Below are 24649 nucleotides of genomic sequence, written 5' to 3'. Positions count from 1 at the left end.
AGGAATGTAGGACCATAGCAGGACGCCTCTAATGCCATCAAGGTCACTTCTTTGTGTTTATTTTATTTTTAAACCACCTAGAAAGCTGTTTTAACGTGTAGTGCATTGTGAAAAGTCCCCAGGCTGTTTGTGTGATATTTTTTTCTAATTACAACTTAGTTTGATGTGTCTCTGAAGCACAGAATGACCGAAGGTGGCTGCTGCATTTTTGTTCAGTCTTGAAACAGAATCTCATGGCAGTGCCTTTAGTGTTGGAGAGAGTATTATTCACATACATCTTTAGACATATAGATTTATCTTCAGCTGAGAAATACTGTTTGTTTTCTGTGACTTGGAGCAAAATTGTTGTTTTTTAGGACTCCAAACAGACCAACAGCTGATTTTTGCAGAGACCCTTCTAGCAGTTTCTTTAGTCTTAAAGAGGGACACTAATGAATCCTAATGCAATAACAAGAGCAATCTGAGATTTCTGACCTCCGCTAAGGGAAGATGATACGAAGTTGGAAAATCTAAATCCGGATCCAGAATCCAGATCCTTAACCAGATCAACACAAAATTTGAATGGAGTCTTCCCTGGGCCAAGGTCCACCTCTGGTGAAAATTTCATGAAGATCCGACAAGTAGTTTCTGAGAAATCCTGTCCACAGACACGCACACAGACAGACAAATAAATAAACGGACCCGATCGCATAACCTCCTTGGCGGAGGTAATTAGCACAACTCTCTCTGACAAAACAGCATTTTGAACAAGATGAGAACAGTGGGACTTTTCCTGTAATGTTACCAACAAAAGGAGCAAAGATTGTGGAAGACATTTGTTCCAGTTCCATACAAAGGAATTAGAATCAGGACTGTGAAATTAACTGAAAGTGGATTTTGTCAATGTAGTGAAAGGAATATGTGAAACATCTCTCCTGAACAGTCACTGTGCGTATCTTTACCATGTCTAAGTTCGTTGATAAGCATTGATATGTGTTTTCTCTCCCATCATGCTGAGTGCGTTTAATAGCCAATTAAAATAAATATAAAAAAATACCACAGAGATTTTGCAAAAGCATGTTGTGCTATAAAACTGCACTTGTCTGTTGTCCATTAGAGGTGTTCCAACCTGAGGGAGGATGTTGTGTTTTTTGCAGTATCGTCTGGAAGACTGGATGGAGCTGCAGCTCCTTTTACAAATCACTTTCAAGTGTCTTTATTTTGTTTGTTGAGTACATATATTGGTTTTGGGATGATTGCCTCCATCATTACTCGTATTACTAAGTTGCATATAATGTCATCCTAGAAAGTGTTATTAAGCATGCTTATAGGCTTGCTGTGTGTTCCATAATAACATAACATTATTTATTTTGTATGCCATGTCTTTTCAAATAGCTGACCCTTCAGCTTCAGAATCCAGCTCTAATTTCATGGACATTACAGAAAGGTTTCAGGTTAGAAAAGCTTCTGACTCCACTCTGACATTGTTTTTGCTGCTCTTGTGCTTTCAGCTGTGGGTCATTATGGCACTCTGCCCAACACAAAGACCATGGGCAACATCTCTGAACATACTGTGGCACACTCCATCCCCACCTCACCGTCTCACAACTCCCTGGCTCTCTACAGCACCTTCTCCCCTCCCCGCCAGCAGCCCACTCACAACCCCAGCAGCTCCCACTCTGAGGTGTCCTCACCCGTCTTCAGAGGGGACACGACGCTGGACCGCCGACACAGGACACACATCGCCAAGGTAAACAGCATGGTATGAGAGATTCACTCAGTGATGATAAAACTTCATTATTACATGAATCATGTTCACAGATGATGGAAGCCTATTCCAGCAGACATAAAGAATAAGGCCCAGAGCTGAATAAACTCTCAGGGACTAGATACATTTACTAGTTAGTTTTTCAAGTGAATATCATTATCAAGCAAACACAATAAATCAGAGAATTGAGGAAAGAAGTGTAGGGTTTCTAGCATTTGCTGACAATGGTGCCACTCTGCTCACATTACTGAGGATGAACATTTCTGCATCCACTCTACATCCCCAGAGAGTTTTTACTACATGCCATCTTGGTTTTTGTTTACATCCCTCCCTTTGCTAAACTGTCAACCATGTGTGACGTCCTCCACTTCAGACCTGTGTTGTATTTCTTGAATAATTGTACAGTTTCCACTGTTACAAAGGTCATGTCCCTGTGAGGACTTGTAGTTATTATTAGTCTGGACTTTTACCTAAAGTTTTTTTTTTTTTTTTTTTTGCGAAATACAGATCCTGACACCTTGTGTCACCTTACATAACTTTCTGCTCAATTTAAACCTGATCCACTACAGAACAAGCTGAAAGTATCCATATCTTGGTGTGAGTATTAAGTTAAATCTCAGTGACAATTCCACTGTTTTCCTGGGGCTGCCTGAAAGGACCAATATGTTTTGGCTGTGGATTGCTGTGAAGGTACATCCAGACAGCAGCTGTCGCTGTCACCTGTCACCATCAGTGTTCTGTATTCTAAATCAACCATCAGACCATAGTTCCGTTGCCTTTGTCCATCCTGCATCCAGTTCTTCCATCCTGTTCACCACAGGCTGCTGCTGTCCACCAAGTCAAATCTCCAGATTATAGCTTAAAGTAGAGGGAAGTCTTAACACTACAGCAAGTCTTGCTATCAGAAATGTTGTGTTGCTCTCTTAAAGCACTTTTAGACTGGAACAGGAATTGAGTCAGTTTTATTCATATCCCTCAAAATAGCAAATCACAAATTAGTCTCAAGGAAGCAATCTGCACAGCATATGACAGCTTCTTTCCTTGAACCACCACTTCAGATAAGATATAAATCAGGGAAACTTGGAAGAAACTTTGGGATGAGCAAAAGAACAAAGTTACAGACTTTAAATATCTGAAAAATATTACCCTGAAGTATGCCACACATCACGAGAACTGCTTTGAATTTGGTCAAGTGAAAATAAACAAAATTGCTTTCAAAGTAAAATGCTTTGCACAGAGATCACCAGTCCGTCGAGCAAGACAAACTGGTGATCACTGATTTAGCACTGTTAAGATGAGATGTAGTGTTAAGAGAGCACTTGCAGGCTTTTGCAATGTAGTTCCAAAAACAAAATGAGCTTGGTGCAGTGACAGCATTTCTATATATTATTATAATGAAGTTTGTTTCACAGTTTGAGTGGAAACCAATCATGCTTTCAGAGATGATGAAGGGTTTCTTTTAATATCAAGTCATCCTGACAATCAGAGCTGAAATGCTGATCGGAAATAGCTGAAAATCACACCGTCACTTTACAGTTCTCTCATTTATTTCTTCATCCAGAGGAGGAGAATTATACAAAACACAGCTGTCTGCTATTCAAGCACTCGCTAATGGGCTTGGCATCCCATCTCACATCAATGGACATCCTTGTCAGATGTGGAAACAGTTTTGGATCTAAAGAGTCCACAGATGTTCCTTCAGATTTCCCACTGAGAGAGAAATGGGCAGGATGCAGAAAGAACTGAGTTCCAGCCAGTGGGCAATTCTCGCTTCACTGAATGGCTGTAGTCCTAAAGCCTGAGCCCCATCCCTGTCCTCACAGCGAGCCACTGTGACACCTCACATCAGCTTTGTACCAACACACAGTAAACATCTCACCTTAATCCATCAAACAGCACAGGTTCTGCTTTTTATTCAGAGCCCCGGACAGGAGGAACTGTAATAATGTTGAATCTGTCCCAGCTAGAAGGAGGAATGTTCTTTAGTCACTGCAGTGAGTGAGAAGTAAACTTTTGATCTGTGAAAGAAACATTTATCTCATGGACAAGCCAAATGAGCCTGGTTGATTGAGTTCTAAAGTGGCATGTAAGTGTGGTGTTAAATCACATTCATATGGAATAACGACATCATTTTTGTAACTAGTGCAGCAGTAATGCAATGCTACCAACATGTTTTTATTAAATGTTACTGAAAAAACAGATACATGGCAGGGCCGCATTAACCACCAAGGAGGTCCAAAGGCAACACAAACTGTTGTGGACCCTGATTCAAACCCTCCATCTCTAGTTTATTTTAATTATATTAATTAAATTGAAATTAAGTTAAAATGTGCACTATGCCTGAATAATAAGATGAGGTAAAAAGGCAGTGGTGTTTATCATTTCACTTCATATAGTGGTGCATATTACCATGCTAGCAATCATTTAGATAATCACTAAGAAAAAGGCACTTAGTCAACCTAGAGACTCTGGGGGCCATTGAGTGTCGGGACCCATAGACCTTGGAATGTTTTCTCCAATCCACCCTTGCTGTGGAAGTGAGGTTAACTTTTAGATGAAATGACTTTAACAAATACTGTTTATTTTACTTCTGTGGACTTAGAAGTAAAATAAGCACTATCTGTTGAAGTTAACAGTGTTCTTCCTCAGTGGAATAAATTCCTTTCAGCCCACCATAGTCACCGAATTTAATAACATTTGCTTTAATTAAGTCAGTGTTCTGTGTTTGCTAAGAAAGAAAGCAGATGTTGGCAATTATCAAGCAGGATGAAGGCAGGCATTTCCTTATTGTTTTTATTAATTTTCCTCTTTTATGGTGGAGATGTTCCCCTTGGTTGCATCAGTGAATGAATTCCACCAAAGAGCATTACTAGTGCTTCTGCTTGCATCAGATAATTAACAACAAATCATGTGCTACTGATGTTCCCGCCTGTCATCTTGTCCACACTCATCATTCCTCATTATATCTGCATGTTCATTCCTGTTGTGTAATGGCACTGGAGTTTAAAACTACTGCAGACTGTGTTGGGTAAAGTTTATAAGTTTTATGGATGAGATTTGTAACATTAATACAACATAGCATAAATATAGAATTAATATAGCAGGTAGTAACTGCTGCTATGTAAATATATTGTAGAGTCCTTAACAGAGAATGAAGTTGTACTGCCTCTGTATGTCTCTTTTAGTCTAAGCTTCTGTGTTCTATGTTTTGGTAGCTGGTCCTGCCATGTGTGTGTGTATTAATGCGTGTGAATCCCTCCCTTTGAAACAATTGGTCTTTCTCGTCTTCATATAAAACTAGAGTGACATGCCTCACTGCATTGGAAGTCAAATATGCAGTCAGTTTAGCAGATGTTGGGGTAGATGTGACTCAGCAAGGCTTTGGGCTGCTGATCAAACAGTCTGCTGCTGTTGGTGTCAGACCTTTCTGCACCAGGGCTGTCATTGTGTGGCTGACCCTGTCCTCTGAGTCCAGCATCCTAGCAGGGATAACTAGCTGGGGTATGCTAGACTGCAGTTCATTGTACCCTGTGCAATGACAAAAAAAATATCTGACCTTCTGAGCAGTAGCGCAAAACCTGAACCACTGAGCTGCCTGTCTTCTCAATAGATAAAGGGTTATAATGGATTTTTAACTGTTACTTTTTAAACAGCTGAAAGTAATGGATGAAAGGCTGAAAATGTTAGTCAGTGGATAAATGAAATGGCAGCCGGCAACAAAAAAACAGCTTAAATAGTGGTTGGCTTAAAAATATGATTTTATATATATATATATATATATATATATATATATATACATATATAGGTACCAATAATTAGCTAAATATGTAATAGTATGGTAGGTTAATAACTGAAAGTTAGCCAAAAGTCGTGAACAATGGTTTCAGATAGACAGCAAAAAGTAATAGCAAGATGGTTGGAGTTGCTCAGTTATAATAGCCATTGAATATGTAGTTTGAAGCTTGCAGTATCTGCTACCTGATGTGGGAGTGCAGTATACAAGCAGACTTGACCAAATAAACCAAAGTATTGACTTTCCAGTTGTATGAAGATATTATTATATCTATATCCACTTCCTTAGGTAGCGGTTGGTCCAGGGATACTTAAGATCATCTGAGGGTACAAAAAATGGTTTTGAGCCAAAACGTTATGTGATTCAAAAGGCCTAAAATGAGTGAACCTGAGATTGTTGTACCTCCTCCACAGTACGGCTACCCACCTGATCGACGATCCATCGCAGCCGGTGTCCCTCCTCAGACCATCACCCCACAGTCACTGCAAGGCAAGACGGTCAGTGTCGCTGCACATTCTCACTTTGGCATTCAACTTGTTCTGTCACTGCTTTCAGTAATATCTTAGAGAGTGACATGAAGAGAACATTTAGCTGTCCATCCCTTAAGCCTACACTTTTTGACACACAGCTCACACGTCTATCTCTGTGTAATTTGTTGTTGGCTGCCTGTTATTGCAGCCTTTTCCCCTTGTCTCAGTGGCATCACTGTAATTATTGCTGGTGCAATGCATATACACACACTGTCGAAACACATCTGAAAATGTCTTTGCGCTCAAATTGCAGCAACCACAATCAAGAGTGAGAACTGATATTTCAGTTTGAAGCTGCTTATGAGTTGCCTGGCAGTTTGATAGAAAGAGTCTGTCCAGTAATTGTTCATGGCTCTTTGCAGTTTCCTGTTTTGGCACAATGGCTGTGTTATTTCACTCTTTTACAATGATGAAAGATTGAGTGTATATATATGTGTGTGTGTGTGTGTGTGAGAAATGTGTGTAATTGTAAGAATCAGTGTTTTTTGTGCATCAGTCCATCCATGAGTCCATCATCAAACAGCTCAGAGACAGTAGCCAATACCAAACTCATGAGGTCAAGAGGAGGCAGAATCTTCTCCTCTCTTATTGAAAAATTATATTTAATTTTCACCACATGCAGTATATTTCCTAGTTGACTTGGCAACATGTCAAATGTAGGAACAGTTTAACAGTTGGAGTGTGGCAGCAGCGTTCTGGCTTCCAGTTGGGACAGGCCTTGTTCTCATTTCTGTTCTGCGCTAGAACTGGCTCTGCAAGGCAGCAGAGTTCGAGTGAAATGAATGTCTGCATCAACACAGCTGCATTGCTGCCTTAGTTCTTCATTTGTCAGTGTAAAAAATGCTATTTGAAGGAAAATGGCATTTTTTATGTGGAAACAGCAATAATTGTTTTGTTTTCAGCCACCTAAATATATTTTGCATCTGTCAGCTGATTGTAAAGTTCATCTGCTGCCTGACATCCAAATTCAATTAGTTCATCAGGCTTTAAACTGTATGAAATGATCGTCGTACATGTCGTCAATCCTATCATTTTTGTCTGAAATCTTTTACTCAGGCTTCCCTAATTTAGTCTGAAGCTCTCTTTCAGTTATAGACACCATACAGGAATCATATGGTTGAATAGCTGGCAGGTTATTCAGTGTTACATGCTGAAGTTTCAGTTAATATTGTGTTTAAAAAATGTGACTTTGTAACAGAGCCTTTCAGCATAAACAAGGTCTTCATCTACATATGTTATCACTCTAAATCTAGCATTATTACTCCTTTTATTTAAGTCTCTTTCTGTAATAAAAAAAAAACAACAACAACTGTATTCCACAAAAACAAATGTAGTGGTTCCTTCTTCTCCTCTGTGTGTTGCTCTGTGCAGCCCGAGGAGCTGACACTGCTGCTGATCAAGCTCCGCCGGCAGCAGGCGGAGCTCAACAGCCTGCGGGAACACACAGTAGCTCAGCTAATGGCCCTGGGTTTGGAGGGCCCCAACGCCAAGGTCAGCAATGAGTGTATACATGTGGGTGTGCATGCACGCGTTTGTGCTTTCTAAGCCACCTGGTCAAATCCCATATTCTGTGTGTTTGTGAGTCTGCAAGTGGAGGGTCCTGGTGTGGCACGGTTGTCTCCAAGTTAAATTGAATTTGGTGTGTTCTGAAGGATTTTGTGAGCAAAAGACAGTAAACTCAATTCATGTGTTGTCTTATTTTGGTGTGGAGTTAAATACTTTGACTACTACTGACAGATTTCAATTCCAATAGATAGATACATGTCTTGTGTATAATACTCAGCCTCAGCTGTACTTTGTGTTCACTGGTAACTAATACAAGCAAGTTAAACTAATGTAGTGAGCATAGAGAACCACTGCAAAAAAAAAAAAGCATCTTACAAAAGTCACTGTTGACTGCAAAAGCTGATGCAAAGTGCTTCTAACTGCAGACACACATAATGGAGGGCGGTTAACGCAACCCTACAAAACAACGCCAACATTCAGCATCATCCTATACATACAAAATCACATGAAGCTGTTTACCAGCTGCAGACAATATTTTAGGTTGTTTCATTGTCCAACTATATATGTGTCCGTGCTAACACACCAAATGCAGTTTCACTTTGGAGTATTGGTTTGGTATTAACAACTGATGGGTGTGTTAATTTTAATGTTGAGGATTGGTGCATCAGTTTACATGCTTTTGCTCCCCTGTATATGTGTGTCTTGCGTTTGCAAGAGGCCACTGTACCTGTCCATGCATGGCAGCTTGGTGTGAGCTCAGAGTGCATGGATGCATCAGACAATGTGGCAAATGCCTGTTTGCAGCTTGCTGTCCATCATGAATTCTCATTTGAATTTATAGATGTGTTGTGTTTTATTTGTATTATGTTTTTATTAACCCATAGGTTTTAATTGTTATATTGAATTTTTTGGAAGAGACCCAGAAAGTCATTTTTAATGTATTTACAGCGGGTGTATATTCCTAATATTCCGGTGCAGATTTGCAGTGTAGCATGTCTTGTGTGTTTTAAACTGGTTGGTAAATTGTATTATTCATTTTGAAGGATATGCTGAACAATATGCATGAGGAGGCATGTTTTTGGATCTGGGCAGTATATTGTGCAGATTTAAAATATAATATATTTACATCATAATCTGTGTGACATATTATGATGTACGACCAGCAAAATGGTGGCTCAAGTGTTTTTTCAGCTGCTCTGCATTAGTCATACATTTGAAGCTACACAAAATAAACAGTGAATCCCTCTATCTTTTTACAGCATATTCACATTATTTAGACCCTCCAGAAAAACGCAATTATGCGATCGCATGAATTCCCGCATTAATCACCAAAATGCCGCTGATTATGCGGGAGGGACAAGGTACGTTTTATCCGTTTGTTTCCTGGCTATAAAAGACACAAGCAGAAACAAAAAATCAAGCCGTTTTTTTCGTTTTGAGCAAAAAACAAAAAAAACAAGAAACGGTTCGTTTTTTCGTTTTTTCGTTTTGAACAAAAAACAAAAAAAACAGGAAACGGTTCGTTTTTTCGTTTTTTCGTTTTCACCCCCAAAATGAAAATACGACTCCATATTCCGTTTCATTTGTGGGCGGGGCTTCGAGCCTGCCGGTGCACAATAAAGCTCCTGCCCATCACAATAAAGCTCTTGCGCTGGCATTCATAGACAGACTGACTTTCATTGTATTGCCTGCCCCCACTGCACTTCCCCTAACTCTAAATCAAAGCAAGTCGTGTACACAGTAATGACAGTCATAACCAGTGGTGTAGTCTAGTTTTATCTAGTGGGTATACTCCAACCTCATAAACCAAAGCCAGGTCAGGTCAACGCTGCTCGGGGTGCTGCGCAGCGAGAAATACGGCCGCCGTCTTGGTCCGGTCAGCCGCTCCACTCAGCGCTGTTTGACAGCGCATTTAATCCATCTTAACTCTGAATATTAAAATGATTTTCACGCGTTTTTTTTAAATTTTTTTTGCTACAAACGTCATCCATGTAGCTATGATCAGTGGTGTAGTCTACGTGATACGCAGGTATACACCCCACCACTAGAAAATTTTCCAAATTTCTGTATACCCACTTAAAAATGCGCAAAGATACGTATACCCAGGAGTGTAAACACGCAGGTATACGCCTTATACCCACTAGAAAACTTCCCGAATTTCCATATAACCACTTAAAAATGCGCAAACACATGTATTAGTATGTTTTTTGACATAACGTTCATTTTTCTCTGTGTCAGGAAGCGGTGAAGCTGTATGGGACGGGGGAAGGTGTCTGGCTGAGAACAGGGCTCACGAAAGGCCGACCGCGGTCCGGATCCGGACCCAGACGCCGTCTGTACGGGTGTAAATTTGACAGGTCGCTTCTATTTTACCGGTGCAGCTTTCCAGTGTTTATCATTGGTCTATCGGCTCAGAAACGCACAGACCAATTATGTACGAGTTCAGGCATCCCACGTGACGCTACTCAGCCAATGACGTCGCTGAATCGCATCGCAGCTCTGCCTTCAAAAAGCAGCTGAGAGATGAGGGACACAGAGGACAGTAGTGATGGAAGTTCAGCTCTTTTCAGAGAGCTTTTGGCACTGCTTCCAAAGAAAAGCCGGTTCTTTTGGCTCCCAAATGGCTCCTAATTTATTATTCTTTGTAGTCTCATGTTTTTGCCTAACCTGGCAAATATGAATCATTTGTGTTTTGACAAACTCTTTTTCATTCAGTGTTTTTATGAGAAGCCTTATAATTGACTCATTTTGTACATTTGCTCTGTTACAAAAACAGGTATTCTTGCTTTTGTTTATTATTTCAACCAAACTTTTTTGCACAAAAAATAAATGAACAAAACTCTGCACGTGAACCCACAGAACCAGAACAGAAACAGAACCAGACTCAGTATTCAAACAGTATAAATGTCCTCAGAGCAGGCTGACATTCAGAAAAATCAGATGGCTGAGCTTGGATGGGCTGATACATTTCTTCTTTCAGTGAATATCTGCCGTGTTTTTGAGAAGATTCTCTCAGATGGAAGAAGTTGTCTCTCCTCCATCACCTTCACCAGGTGGGGCAGACTGAGGCCTTGTCCTGCTCCAGCTCAGTGGGTCGTCTGCTGGTTGGATGAGGGCTTCCTCTAGATATGATCCTCCATCACCACATCAGCTGTAGGATTTCTCCTGAATCATCTCCTGTAGCTCTTCCATCAAAGAGGCTCCACACAGCAGAAGTTTGAGATTCCTCCTCCACTTTGTCCTCTAATGGTGGAGGTGTCAGGCTGCTGCTCATATTCTCTGAAGTGTCTCATCAACAGCTCTGTTGTCACTGAAGGCAAGCTTCTTTAATCTAGGATCCAGTAACATGTTTTCTGCTCGGACAGTGTTAAACTTCATACTCCATTAAATACGTTAGGAGTCGGCTCTTCAGATTCACTACAAAGCATCGGCTCTGAGAGTCGTATCTTTTGTGCCTTATACATCTCTAGAGGACAGACTGTGGTCACATGCTGACCACGTTTGGCTCAGCAAACAGCTGTAAGGCAGCTTTCTCAACTATGAACATAATTAAAATATGTTTTGAGAACGGCTCAAACAAGCAGCAGCTCAGCTCTCCCATTAAGCTGCAGAGATATTAGGGGAGTGATATGAGACAGACAAAAATGTAAAAGTGTTCACATGTTTACATTTATGAGATTTATGTATTGTAAAAGATGTACAGAAGTTGATTCAGGTTGTTCAGTCATGCTTTTTTAAGTTCTGCACTTTATTCTAAGATATACAGTTACATATAAGTTATTTATTAATAAATGTCAAAATGTTTTTGAACCGTACTGAATTTATTTGACGGTCAGTTTTTGATTACAGGCAGACTCTAATAAAACTACCAGGTTACATCAGCATATATCACAGTAACTCAAGTGAGACATTATGATGTTCTGGACCTTTGCTGACTGGACCTCTCTGAATTTTAGCTGAATACCCCTGGCTTAGAAGAAGAGGGACATGAGTCTAGAACCTCTAATGACCCAACATCAGTCAGTGGAGAAAAAATAAGAAAAAGAAAGCAAAGCTAAATGAAACTATTTCAGTGTTTTAATAAGCCTGTTGCTTGTCCTGTGAATACTGCCGCTTTAGGGAACACTACAGCTGGAGCTAAGGTTAACATTTAGGAAAGGGAGCCTGATGAAGAGGAAACATCAGCTCTACCTGATGAAGAGGAAACATCAGCTCTACCTGATGGCAGGAGGAGGAGCTGCTGACGCTATAATGTCTATAAGTATCTAATTGGTAGTTTGAAATAAAGGAGCTGCTGCTGCGTGTGTGTGTGTGTGTGTGTGTGTGTGTGTGTGTGTGTGTGTGTGTGTGTGTGTGTGTGTGTGTGTGTGTGTGTGTGTGTGTGCGCGCGCGCGGACATGTGAGTGCACGCGCACATATATGAGAACCTGACCTGGCTTTGGTTTATGAGGTTGGAGTATACCCACTAGAAAAAACTGGACTACACCACTGGTTATGACTGTCATTACTGTGTACACGACTTGCTTTGATTTAGAGTTAGGGGAAGTGCAGTGGGGGCAGGCAATACAATGAAAGTCAGTCTGTCTATGAATGCCAGCGCAAGAGCTTTATTGTGATGGGCAGGAGCTTTATTGTGCACCGGCAGGCTCCGAAGCCCCGCCCACCAATGAAACGGAATATGGAGTCGTATTTTCATTTTGGGGGTGAAAACGAAAAAACGAAAAAACGAACCGTTTCCTGTTTTTTTTGTTTTTTTGTTCAAAAAGAAAAAACGAAAAAACGGCTTGATTTTTTGTTTCTGCTTGTGTGTTTTATAGCCGGGAATCAAACGGATAAAACGTACCTTGTCCCGGGAGTCAATTATTTCCGAAAAGGCCGCATAATCCCCGCAAAACAGTGCATAATTCCCACAAGAATCTCACATTTCCACCAAAAAAAGAGAAATATGCAGGTCCCGTTTGATTTCACAATTTCCGCATAAAATGAGAAAACTATAACCAATATAAATGGAGTTGTGAGTGAGTTTTTATTTGACGCCCAGCCTGACGTCATCAGTTTGCACATTCATACACACACTAGAAGCACCATACATACAGTGGGTAGGGAAAGTATTCAGACCCCTTGAAATTTTTCACTCTCTGTGTCATTGCAGCCATTTGCCAAAATCAAAAAAGTTCATTTTATTTCTCATTAATGTACACTCAGCACCCCATCTTGACAGAAAAAAACAGAAATGTAGAAATTTTTGCAAATTTATTAAAAAAGAAAAACTGAAATATCACATGGTCATAAGTATTCAGACCCTGTACTCAGTATTGAGTAGAAGCACCCTTTTCAGCTAGTACAGCCATGAGTCTTCTTGGGAATGACGCAACAAGTTTTTCACACCTGGATTTGGGGATCCTCTGCCATTCTTCCTTGCAGATCCTCTCCAGTTCTGTCAGGTTGGATGTGAACGTTGGTGGACAGCCATTTTGAGGTCTCTCCAGAGATGCTCATTTGGGTTTAGGTCAGGGCTCTGGCTGGGCCAGTCAAGAACGGTCGCAGAGTTGTTCTGAAGCCACTCCTTTGTTATTTTAGCTGTGTGCTTAGGGTCATTGTCCTGTTGAAAGGTGAACCTTCGGCCCAGTCTGAGGTCCTGAGCACTCTGGAAGAGGTTTTCCTCCAGGATATCTCTGTACTTGGCCGCATTCATCCTTCCTTCAATTGCAACCAGTCGTCCTGTCCCTGCAGCTGAAAAACACCCCCACAACATGATGCTCCCACCACCATGTTTCACTGTAGGGATTGTATTGGGCAGGTGATGAGCAGTGCCTGGTTTTCTCCACACATACCGCTTAGAATTAACACCAAAAAGTTCAATCTTGGTCTCATCAGACCAGAGAATCTTATTTCTCATAGTCTGGGAATCCTTCGTGTTTTTTTTGGCAAACTCTATGCGGGCTTTCATGTGTCTTGCACTGCGGAGAGGCTTCCGTCGGGCCACTCTGGCATAAAACCCCGACTGGTGGAGGGCTGCAGTGATAGTTGACTTTGTGGAACTTTCTCCTATCTCCCGACTGCATCTCTGGAGCTCAGCCACAGTGATCTTTGGGTTCTTCTTTGCCTCTCTCACCAAGGCTCTTCTCCCACCATTGCTCAGTTTGGCTGGACGGCCAGGTCTAGGAAGAGTTGTGGTCGTCCCAAACTTCTTCCATTTGAGGATTATGGAGGCCACTGTGCTCTTAGGAACCTTGAGTGCTGCAGAAATTATTTTGTAACCTTGGCCAGATCTGTGCCTTGCCACAATTCCGTCTCTGAGCTCCTTGGGCAGTTCCTTCCACCTCATGATTCTCATTTGCTCTGACATGCACTGTGAGCTGTAAGGTCTTATATAGACAGGTGTGTGCCTTTCCTAATCAAGTCCAATCAGTTTAATTAAACACAGCTGGACTCCAATAAAGAAGCAGAACCATCTCGAGGAGGATCAGAAGAAATAGACAGCATGTGAGTTAAATATGAATGTCGCTGCAAAGAGTCTGAATACTTCTGACCATGTGATATTTCAGTTTTTCTTTTTTAATAAATTTGCAAAAATATCTACATTTCTGTTTTTTTTTTCTGTCAAGATGGGGTGCTGAGTGTACATTGAGAAATAAAATGAACTTTTTTGATTTTGGCAAATGGCTGCAATGAGACAGAGTGAAAAATTTCAAGGGGTCTGTATACTTTCCGTACCCACTGTATATATGAAAAGCACGAGCTGATGCGGAGCGCAGCGCCAGTGTTCCCAACTTAGCGGCTTTTCAAAGTGTCCTAGCGACTTTTTTTGTCAAACGCGACTAGCCACAAATCTAGCGACTTTTTCTGCCGATTTGGAGACTGACAGGAAAACTCGGATCATTCTGCAGTTACTGTCCTCAACCAGCAGCAGGTGCTGCTGTGAGCTCCTCCCTGTCCCAAAGCACAGGCTGTCAGTCCAGTAACCCCACAGCAGTCCCAGTGTCTGATTAGAGGACACATCCCTCCGCAGCCAGACGGCAGGTGAATCGCACATATTTTTGCATATTTCACAACTATTTGCACACTTTGCAACCTTCTGCAATTTCCCCGCTTAAAATGGCATAAAAGCCCCGCATATTTATTCGCATAATCAAGGATTTTTGCTCGCGTTTTTCTGGAAGGTCTAATTATTAGTTGGAGCTTGTACCAAGAGTGTCACAAAACTCTCCTGCATTTCTGACTTGTCCTTTGTGTCATCAGATCATCAGTCACAACTAATGCTCTCACTTTGCTGCAGATAAACTTTGTGTATTTTATTTGTCATCATATACAAGACTGATTACGCTTTTGTGATCCTTTTTAGAGTTATTTCTCTCTAAATTGTCTAGAGCATGGTGACAGTTAGAATAGGTTCATGGTAGGTTCAAACTACTTTCTATCTTCACACTCTCTGCCTGTTCGTTTTATTATCTCTTTGTTCCTACTTTTCACTCCCTTTTTTCTTCCCTTCCTCAACAACACAACTTCACACTTCCTGGTTCTTCTCTTCCTTCTTCTGTGGCTACTGCAGACTGATGTTCTCTCTCATCACCTCCAGAGGAACCTTATTTACCTGGACAGCCAGGTGAGGACATCTGAGTTCGTCACTCTCTATCTCAAACTGCTGCTCCAGAATATAGCATTTCACTTTGCATTAGCTTAATCTAGTATAGTAACTCCCACTTATTTTCAGCCCTTCCATGCTTTGTGAGGGCTTGTCATTTACTGACAAACCTGATGATTTACCTCATTGTTGCTGACCATCTGTTATTCACAGCCAATGCATTTTATACAAGCTCATTTTTACATAGCTATTGGCTTCTCTTAGGTCAGACCTGAGATATGAAAGTGTTTGCAAAGCTGATTGAGAGTGGTGGGTGTGGTTATAAGTGGAATATAGATTTTGTCCACACAATTATCTATTTTAAATCTACAAGTGGATTTTCATTGTGCACACGATGTACAGAAATCAGTCGCTGTCTGGAAGATGGAAAGTCAATCTATAGCTTCCTCATGAATGGATAGTTGGGTAGTTAGTAGTACACTTGGGTAGTCATTTAGGAGGAAATCCCCACCTTTGCGTAGTGCTTTGGGCTGTATTAAACTTAACTCAATATTTAAACCAGTGCAGCAACACTCAACCTCTGTGATTGCTTGCAAATGTCAGCCTTGTCTTCTCCAGATGAGAACACTTCAAGAAACAAACTGAGAAAAATGCTATGAAGTAATTGTAAATGTCACAATTTTATTTACATTAAGGCTTTATTTGAAAAAGTGAGTAGGAACCCACTTTTCAGTGTGGCAAAGGTTGAACAGGTGATTTAATTCTGACATAAGTGTTGTCTGTGGATCTGTCCACTGGAATCTCATTAGCATTGTGATGCAGCATGCTGAGGCCGCTAGGCTAATTACAAGAAAAGTAAAACTTGTTCACAACACTCATACTCTGATGAGGGCAGACATCTAAATGTGCTGTTTATTTTTTGCCTGTAGGTTAGAACTTGCTTTCTCACAGTTCCTGCATAATTGAATTGGCCGCTTGGCTCTGAGAAGGTCATGTGCTTCAGAATGAAACAGGCTATGTAGGAGGGAGTGGCTTCCACTTCAGATGCTGATTGAAAAAGATTTCTTGTTTTTCCTCTTCTAGATGTTCTGCTCAAAGTTTTTTCCTCAGTTATTATATTTGAGTTCATGCACAGTGCATCAGAAATAGTGGAACAATACCTTCTGGCAGTTCTAAGGGAGCATAAAGGTGCTTTTCAAGTCTTTACCTCGTTATTCCAAATTCCAACTGTCTTTCAGAGGTCTCGTGCCATAGCTCTGAGCATCAGTTACAACACATAATGGTATAACACCAAGCAATTGCTGAGAAATGACAACTTTACTGAAAAATATGTCCAACAGGGCAACGAAAAAGAGCACATAGATTGTAAACAAGAAAGCATTTTATCCAGATCAGTCATCCCATTTGAAGAGAAGACCAAAAGTTGGCATACCTCAAATGTCAGAAGAACCACACATGGGTACAACTACAGGAAGTACAGTGGGTTAAAACTGAACTCAAAGAAGAGTGTCTGCTCATGTTTCTTGCCCTATTGAACCTATTTTTAGGTATGTTGCTTTGGTGAGTGTAAAAGATTCATGTTAAAACCGATGGCCAGAACTACAAAAATAAAACCTGCAAGATAATACAGTGACCTGTACTTGGTTAGTTTGTCTGCTTGTTTTCATTTTGCCTAATATTTGCTTGAAATTCAATTGCAATAGTTTGTGTTTTAAATATATATATATATATATATATATATATATATATATATATATATTTTTTTTTTTTTTTTTTTTTACCGTTTTTTGGGTTATCCATTTGAAAATTAGGATATTTTTTGAAATCTGAGTCAACTAACCTTAACCAGATTAAAATGTACCTTGAAAGTGAGTAGAACCCTGAGCCATTTGGAATGAAGATAGATGGTCCTGAACAGACTTGCAATCTTTGGTCATTTCTTTAAAAAAAACACACAAAAAAAAACAGGTGAATCAACAACATTTGAATCAAACTTGAAAAACATCTGATCCAATTTTGTGAAAATCTTGCCATTCTCTTGGATATCAGTAATGAAACCATGTCTGCTCCCTCTAGCAGAACTTACAGTTGTGTTATTACACCATTGTATCCTCTTTCTCCTTGGCGTTCCGCTAGACGAAGGAGAATGAACCTCTAATCTTCATGATTCACACTATGATCGAGAACTCAGCACCAAGGCCTCAACTCTACCAGCAAGTAAGGTCTTTAGCAGGTTCTGGCTTGGGTCAATGTGGTCGTGTTGACAGAGTTGTCGCTGTTGCTGGGTAACAACCTTGTCATGGAGTTTTCACTTCATCCATTCAGGTTTCTTAAGGTTGCCATCACTTAGCAGCATGATCACACCCCAGTTTAAGTAAAAACATAGAAGCACCAAAGCTAGATTTGTGTGGTTTTTGCTCAGCAACAGTGAACAAATCCTCATCCAACTGTATTTAAATTGAAGAGTTCCTAATGAAATTGAAAAAATTAGCATTTACAAAAATGGTTACATTATCGCCAATATAAGATAAACTCCAAGTTGGTTTGGAGTTGGTTTCCCTGAAAGAGTTGTCTCAGTTGTTTTGTTTTTTTTAAACAGAACTCTTTAATTTCAAGTTGGTAAGTGGAGCAGAGTCAAGCCAGACCTTTGCCCTGGTAGCCTAGTACTTGTGTATCCTTCCTCTCCACCATCAACGTCTTGTTTCACATCTTTGGATGAAGTCAGTCTGTCCATTAGTCAGTTGTTACTCAGCGCTCCTTCTCAGATGTCATCCTAGCAACACCTAAAGTGTATATGAAGTTGTCTTTGGTTTCAACACATCTCATCCATTGTTTTCCTTTCTTTAAATGAAGTGATGTGAAATGAGCATTGCTCCTGGTTTGATGCCCTACAGCCATGGGAATTTCCTCTCACTCTCTCGTACAGCACTGTTCATTGTTAGATGTTTCTTTGGAAATATACTTTGGAAATATTTGAACGTTTGTCCTGAAGGGTAATTTTCAGAGGTTCTATGGCTATGTATAGACATGATTATATATATATATATATATTTTTAAATCCTTTAAAATAAAAAAAAATACATATGAGACTCTGATTAATTTGCGTAAAAGGGGTGAGGACATGGTTAGCCCAGCACATCGTGAAGACTGGAAGAGAGATGAAACAGCTAGTCAAAGTTGAAAAGTCATCCCTAAAGCCCCTAAAGTCATCAATTTACAAAAAAAAAAAATGATGACAGTGATGTAGCCTAGGTTTTGGTTCAAGTCCTTGTAAAGGTACAGTTATATAACTGTACCTGTACCTAACCGTATTTAAAGTTTTATACTTTTTAATTCACGTTTTTACAAGTTATTCAAATATTTTTTGTCTCAATATTCCCCCATTTCAAAGGGCGGGATTGCTTTGAAAACAGGTAAAAGTTAGAATCAACCACAAAAATAACATTTCATTTCCTTGGAGCACCGTGCCGAATTCAACAGACACAAAAGCCTCGAGGCACAAGAGACAGTTCTAAGTACTCTATGGACTACAAACTACATATAGGAAACTTTCAATAAACCTCACAAGAAGAACATAAGCTATCACTAATAAAATATATATTTTTATATATATTTAGTAAATCTAATACATTTGCTGATAGACAAATGTTACCAGATAAACGCAGTGACTGCATCAACTACAGTTTGACAAGAAATACATTCAAACTTCCCTTGAAACTACATACTGTCCTATTTATTGCTCTGAAGGTTTTGTTGGGTGTGTTTTGGAACTTTGAACCAAACCAACCAACTTTTGCTTCCAGTCTTCTTCTACACTACTCTAACCAGCTCTGTACATGCAACACTTGTACTTATTCAAACAACGGTGCTTTAAAATATTTCCAGTGAAGTAAAAAAAGACATGTAACCTTATCTTCATTCAACCCATTTAATCATTTCTGCATACACATCTAAGGAAGTTTGAGCTCTTGTCATAGGTCTAGTGCAATGCATTTATTCATGACTCCCTTGAAATTCTAGCAGTAGGCTGAAGGGCTTCAAGCAGTGTTGTTAGAAGTACAAGGTCCCACTTTAATGCAGCCTCTGGATTCCCTCTGTATGGGTTTGTACCATCATCTCTCTGCTGTATTTGATGGAACAGAACATAATAATGTGCATTGTAAAATTCAGTTGGGTGGGAATTTTCAGTGGATTTTAGCACTTTGCTAGCCTAGCCACACTAGACAACCCACGGCAACGAATTTAATTCTCTGCCAGGGTGGGTCTAGGTACCCTCGGTAAGCCTCGAGGTTGGATGCTCCTGAAACTGGCCGACGAATCACCATGAAGTGTAGAGTCAGAAGGCGGACGTAACTAAGTGACGACAGAGGCGCGACGATTCTGACGGAAACAACCGGAAACAACTAGCCTAGCAGCGCTAGACAACCCACGGCAACGAATTTAATTCTCTGCCAGGGTTGACAACAGCCGTTGAGCTCCATTAGCACCGACTCTGAATAATCTTTCTGTTAACATGTCTGTAATATACTTGAGCTTCACCCATTGACTGTATAAATAAGGCTTCACCGAACTACCACATCCTCTGATTTCCGGTGCTCTGGGAACTACGTCAGCCTATTCGTTGCGCTGATTGGTTGCATACCTACCGAATTGCCGCAGAGTGATTTGAAAGACAACCTTTTAGCCCGCCTCCCTCTCTGTCGACAGTTCCCAGACCCTTGTGTCTTCAGACCTGGGTCTAGCGCGGCTAGGCTAGCACTTTGCTTCAGACCTTTAAAATGTTTCTGCTGCCTGCCCTCATCTATCTCTTCTTTACTGAGCAGCTTTTCTTTTTTCCCTCCCGTGTTTTAGAAGGAAATGGCAGAAGGCTTCAGTCACTTCAGTGTAGTTTACATTTCTTCTATGTGAGAAGGCTGTTGTTATATAACACTGCTGCAAATGAGAGTTTTAAGTCAGCGTTTTTAAGCAAAGATGCATTAAATGGACAAACACATTTGTGGCAGAGCCCTCTTTTTCTTTCTTCATCCAGTGCCTTTGTGTTGACATTTTATACACCACCCACAGGAACATCTTCTGAATTAGCAAGCAGCTAATATGAGAGTGTAGATTTGAGGAAATATAGTGCACATTCTCCTAGTGTGTTTGACTAGGGGCTGCACAGTGGTTTGGTGCTTAGCACTGTTGCCTCACAGCTCAAAGATCTCCTGTTGGTATACCGGCCTGGGCCTGGGATCTTTCTGCATAGAGTTTGCATGTTCTCCCTGTGCATGCGTGGGTTCTCTCCAGGTTCTCCGGCTTCCTCCCACAGTCCAAAAACATGCTGAGGTTAACTGGTGACTCTAAATTGCCCGTAGGTGTGAATGTGAGTGTGATTGTTTGTCTCTGTGATAGACTGATGACCTGCATAGGGTGTCCTCTGCCTTCACCCTCAGTCAGCTAGGATAGACTCCGGCCCCCCACCATGACCCTATTGAGCATTAAGCAGTGTATAGAGAATGGATGGATGCATGTTTGATTAGCCTAATACACAAAATACATTTGAGAAGATTTAGCGACAAATCAAGGTTTGAGTTGATATAAAAGACCTTCATTGTCATTGTTACAATATCGAGCATTCATGGTGAGGAGAAATGGTGACTTTGAATTCTATTCCAGGAACAGTCAGCTCTTTGTCTTCATTGTTACAATACTAAGCAAGTTATAAATGGCCATGGTTAAAAGAAACAATCTAATTGGCTAATTGAATCTAGAAACAAGGAGCAGTCTACACTTTTAAACTCCGATGTTTTGTCAACTCATCCGTCCACCACCACCTCCTCCCTGTTGGTTTTCATTTGATTTTTTACCTTTGCTTCTATCAAATTACTTCTGTTTTACTTGCATTGTGAATGTAGAAGAGGAAAGGCACATCAACTTGGGGCATAGTGTCATCTTCATTGGCATGCAACTGTTAGGCTACACCTCCCTCTGTCTTCCTCTACATACCAAGATGAACATCTGTAGCATCTGTGGCAACACCTGAATAAACAGTTTCAAGGGAATTAAGCAGAATAAATGAATATGTGCAGATCACTCATCCATTCATCCCCTCACCCTCTTACTCTGGAAGGAACAACAGGAAGTATATTGTGAAGAGTTTCTTTCAAAGTTGAAGGCACTTGGGCAAAAATGACCTGTGGTCTTTATCAAACAAAATTGATGTTTTGAGTGTGAATAAATTGGTAATTTAAGGACTTAGCAGAGTATAATCATCCCTTTTGTTAAACACACACTGTGAAAGACTGCAACCCTGATACTTTGAAAAGATCAAGAGCAAAGATGAGTTTTCAGGTTTAAACCTCAGATCATTTTTTGCCCCAGCTCTTCATGGATTGAGCCCTGCTCTCCATCCTGACAGATGTGTTGTTGTCGCCCCCTGCTGGCCTTCTCTGACTCTGCTTCCTCCTCTCAGATCAGCACAGACGACTATAAAGACGGCTCCCTCATCCAGCGCACAGAGGAGGCTGACATAGACGTAAGACAAACACAACTCCCAGTGAAAAATTTAATAAGTGCCAAAGAAAGTTTAGTTAGTGTGTGTGTGTGTGTGTGTGTGTGTGTGTGTGTGTGTGTGTGTGTGTGTGTGTGTGTGTGTGTGTGTGTGTGTGTGTGTGTGTGTGTCAGACCAAGCTAAGCAGACTGTGTGAGCAGGACAAGGCGGTGAGGATGCAGGAAGAGAAGCTGCAGCAGCTACACAGAGAGAAGGTACAGCTGCCTGTGTGTGTTTTCATGTTTTTGTCTTAGTGGAGGGAGGCTCAGCTGTGCAGTGAAAAGTATTTGTGTGTGTTGTGTGGCAGCACACGCTGGAAACAGCCCTGCTGTCTGCCAGTCAGGAGCTGAATGAACAGAGTGGTTCGAGCGCTGCAGCCACACAGAGTCTGGTCCAGCAGAGAGATGTGCTGCAGAACGGCCTGCTCAGCACCTGCAGAGAGCTGTCCAGAGTCAACACCGTGAGCACGCACTAACACACCCATGCAACATCACTGCGGTAGTTGATTAAAAAAAACTACCATAGTGGCAGTTTTGTATGAGATCTGGTCATATGTGCGATGAACAGCTGCTCTTGAGGCTGCCTCATAGGAGAATATCAGTTCCACAGAAACGGGCCAAAGGTCTTATATCTGTATGTATGTGGAAGCCCAGTGAACAAAAAAATAAATTGTCATGTTAAAAAAGAAAAGAATATTCCTTCTTTTAAATTCTGATGTCACATCACATCATTTTGACTTTCTGTCTTCCTGCGAGTTAAAATTTTAATTTTTTTTTCATTTCTACTTTTTTATTCAACAATTTGACCTGCCTTGAATACACTTTTAAGACATGACTGGCTTTTCTGTCAGTCAGAGTGGTGATATATTGTCAATAGTAACAGAAACAAAACCAATGTGCCGCATAGAAGCACTTTTATGATGACGTGTTTCCCGGTGCCCTGCCAAAGCTTGGCTGCCACAGAAAAAACCTATATACACCAGTCTCTTTTCTTTTACTGACAGGAAATGGCTTCCACAAACTGTGAGTAGCGATACTTCCACATAATACATGCTATATGAAAGCATTTTATCTTTACTTTGGAGATACCAGCTTTGGTGTCCACTCAAACACAGCTCTCATGTGAATAAAGATGTTCATCGATATCAAAGAGCTTGCTAAAACATGCAGGTTTGCCAAAAATGAATTTTTGAATTGTCTTTGTGCAGGATTCCAAAGAACAAGCATGTTTTTTCTGAAAAACTTGAAGTGTAAAACAACATCATGACAACAAGGTTAAAGTAACAGTGAGCCTTTGGGTTGTCATTTTTCATTAAATGATCAAACTCATTGTTCTCATGTCTTTTTCACATCACTTGTGACTGACATGATGACATGTTTTGCACTTTTATAGCAAGAAGGCAAAATTGTATTTGTATTATTTACAAACAGATCCACTGTGCAGAAAACCCTAAGATAATCTTAGGAACAACCAGAAGAATAGATATCAGTGATATTAGCAGTAAGATTTCTTCATGGATAACTGATGTGATATTGTCTGAACAACAAAGCTGTACTATTTCACTAAGAGAAGTAACTGGAAATTTACACACGTGGACAAAATTGTTGGTACCCCTCAGTTAAAGAAGGAAAAACCCACAATTCTCACTGAAATCACTTGAAACTCACAAAAGTAACAATAAATAAAAATTTATTGAAAATTAAATAATCAAAATCAGCCATCACTTTTGAATTGTTGATTAACATAATTATTTTTTTTTTAAAAACTAATGAAATAGGGCTGGACAAAAATGATGGTACCCATAACTTAATATTTTGTTGCACAACCTTTTGAGGCAATCACTGCAATTAAACGATTTCTGTATTTGTCAATGAGCGTTCTGCAGCTGTCAACAGGTATTTTGGCCCACTCCTCATGAGCAAACAGCTCCAGTTGTCTCAGGTTTGATGGGTGTCTTCTCCAAATGGCATGTTTCAGCTCCTTCCACATATGTTCAATTGGATTCAGATCTGGGCTCATAGAAGGCCACTTTAGAATAGTCCAACGCTTTTCTCTCAGCCATTCTTGGGTGTTTTTGGCTGTGTGTTTTGGATCGTTGTCCTGTTGGAAGACCCATGACCTGCGACTGAGACCAAGCTTTCTGACACTAGGCAGCACATTTCTCTCCAGAATGCCTTGATAGTCTTCAGATTTCATCGTACCTTGCACACTTTCAAGACACCCTGTGCCAGATGCAGCAAAGCAGCCCCAAAACATTACTGAGCCTCCTCCATGTTTCACCGTAGGGACAGTGTTCTTTTCTTCGTATGCTTGGTTTTTGAGTCTATGAACATAGAGTTGATGTGCCTTACCAAAAAGCTCCAGTTTGGTCTCATCTGTCCAAAGGACATTCTCCCAGAAGCTTTGTAGCTTGTCAACATGCATTTTTGCAAATTCCAGTCTGACTTTTTTATGAGTTTTTTTCAGCAGTGGTGTCCTCCTTGGTCGTCTCCCATGAAGTCCACTTTGGCTCAAACAACGACGAATGGTGCGATCTGACACTGATGTACCTTGGCCTTGGAGTTCACCTTTAATTTCTTTGGAGGTTGCTCTGGGCTCTTTGGATACAATTCCAACGATCCGTCTCTTCAATTTGTCATCAATTTTCCTCTTGCGGCCACGTCCAGGGAGGTTGGCTACTGTCCCGTGGGTCTTGAACTTCTGAATAATATGAGCCACTGTTGTCACAGGAACTTCAAGCTGTTTAGAGATGGTCTTATAGCCTTTACCTTTAAGATGTTTGTCTATCATTTTTTTCGGATGTCCTGGGACAATTCTCTCCTTCGCTTTCTGTTGTCCATGTTCAGTGTGGTACACACCTTTTCACCAAACAGCAGGGTGACTACTTGTCTCCCTTTAAATAGGCAGACTGACTGATTATGAGTTTGGAAACACCTGTGATGTCAATTAAATGACACAC

At 40.6% G+C, this 24649-nt stretch overlaps 1 protein-coding gene across 20 annotated transcripts in view; it reads left to right on the top strand.

Annotated features, from left to right (window-relative positions):
- Positions 1-24649, top strand: part of LOC110960005 (pleckstrin homology domain-containing family A member 5-like) — a 318880-nt gene that overhangs the window by 263081 nt on the left and 31150 nt on the right. For 15 of the 20 annotated variants that reach the window (XM_051945282.1, XM_051945226.1, XM_051945242.1 and 12 more), the window contains 8 exons: positions 1491-1741; positions 5954-6037; positions 7442-7561; positions 15129-15182; positions 17298-17378; positions 21613-21675; positions 21825-21905; positions 21998-22150. In XM_051945282.1, coding sequence (XP_051801242.1) covers positions 1491-1741; positions 5954-6037; positions 7442-7561; positions 15129-15182; positions 17298-17378; positions 21613-21675; positions 21825-21905; positions 21998-22150 — 887 coding nt within the window. The remainder of the gene's footprint in view (positions 1-1490; positions 1742-5953; positions 6038-7441; positions 7562-15128; positions 15183-17297; positions 17379-21612; positions 21676-21824; positions 21906-21997; positions 22151-24649) is intronic. The other 5 variants (XM_051945225.1, XM_051945222.1, XM_051945227.1 and 2 more) reach the window with 4 other exon arrangements.

Source organism: Acanthochromis polyacanthus, chromosome 1 (genome assembly GCF_021347895.1).
Source record: "Acanthochromis polyacanthus isolate Apoly-LR-REF ecotype Palm Island chromosome 1, KAUST_Apoly_ChrSc, whole genome shotgun sequence".
Taxonomy (NCBI): Eukaryota; Metazoa; Chordata; class Actinopteri; family Pomacentridae; genus Acanthochromis; species Acanthochromis polyacanthus.
Note: the sequence above shows the minus strand (reverse complement) of the source record. Positions and strands in the feature narration are given on the sequence as shown.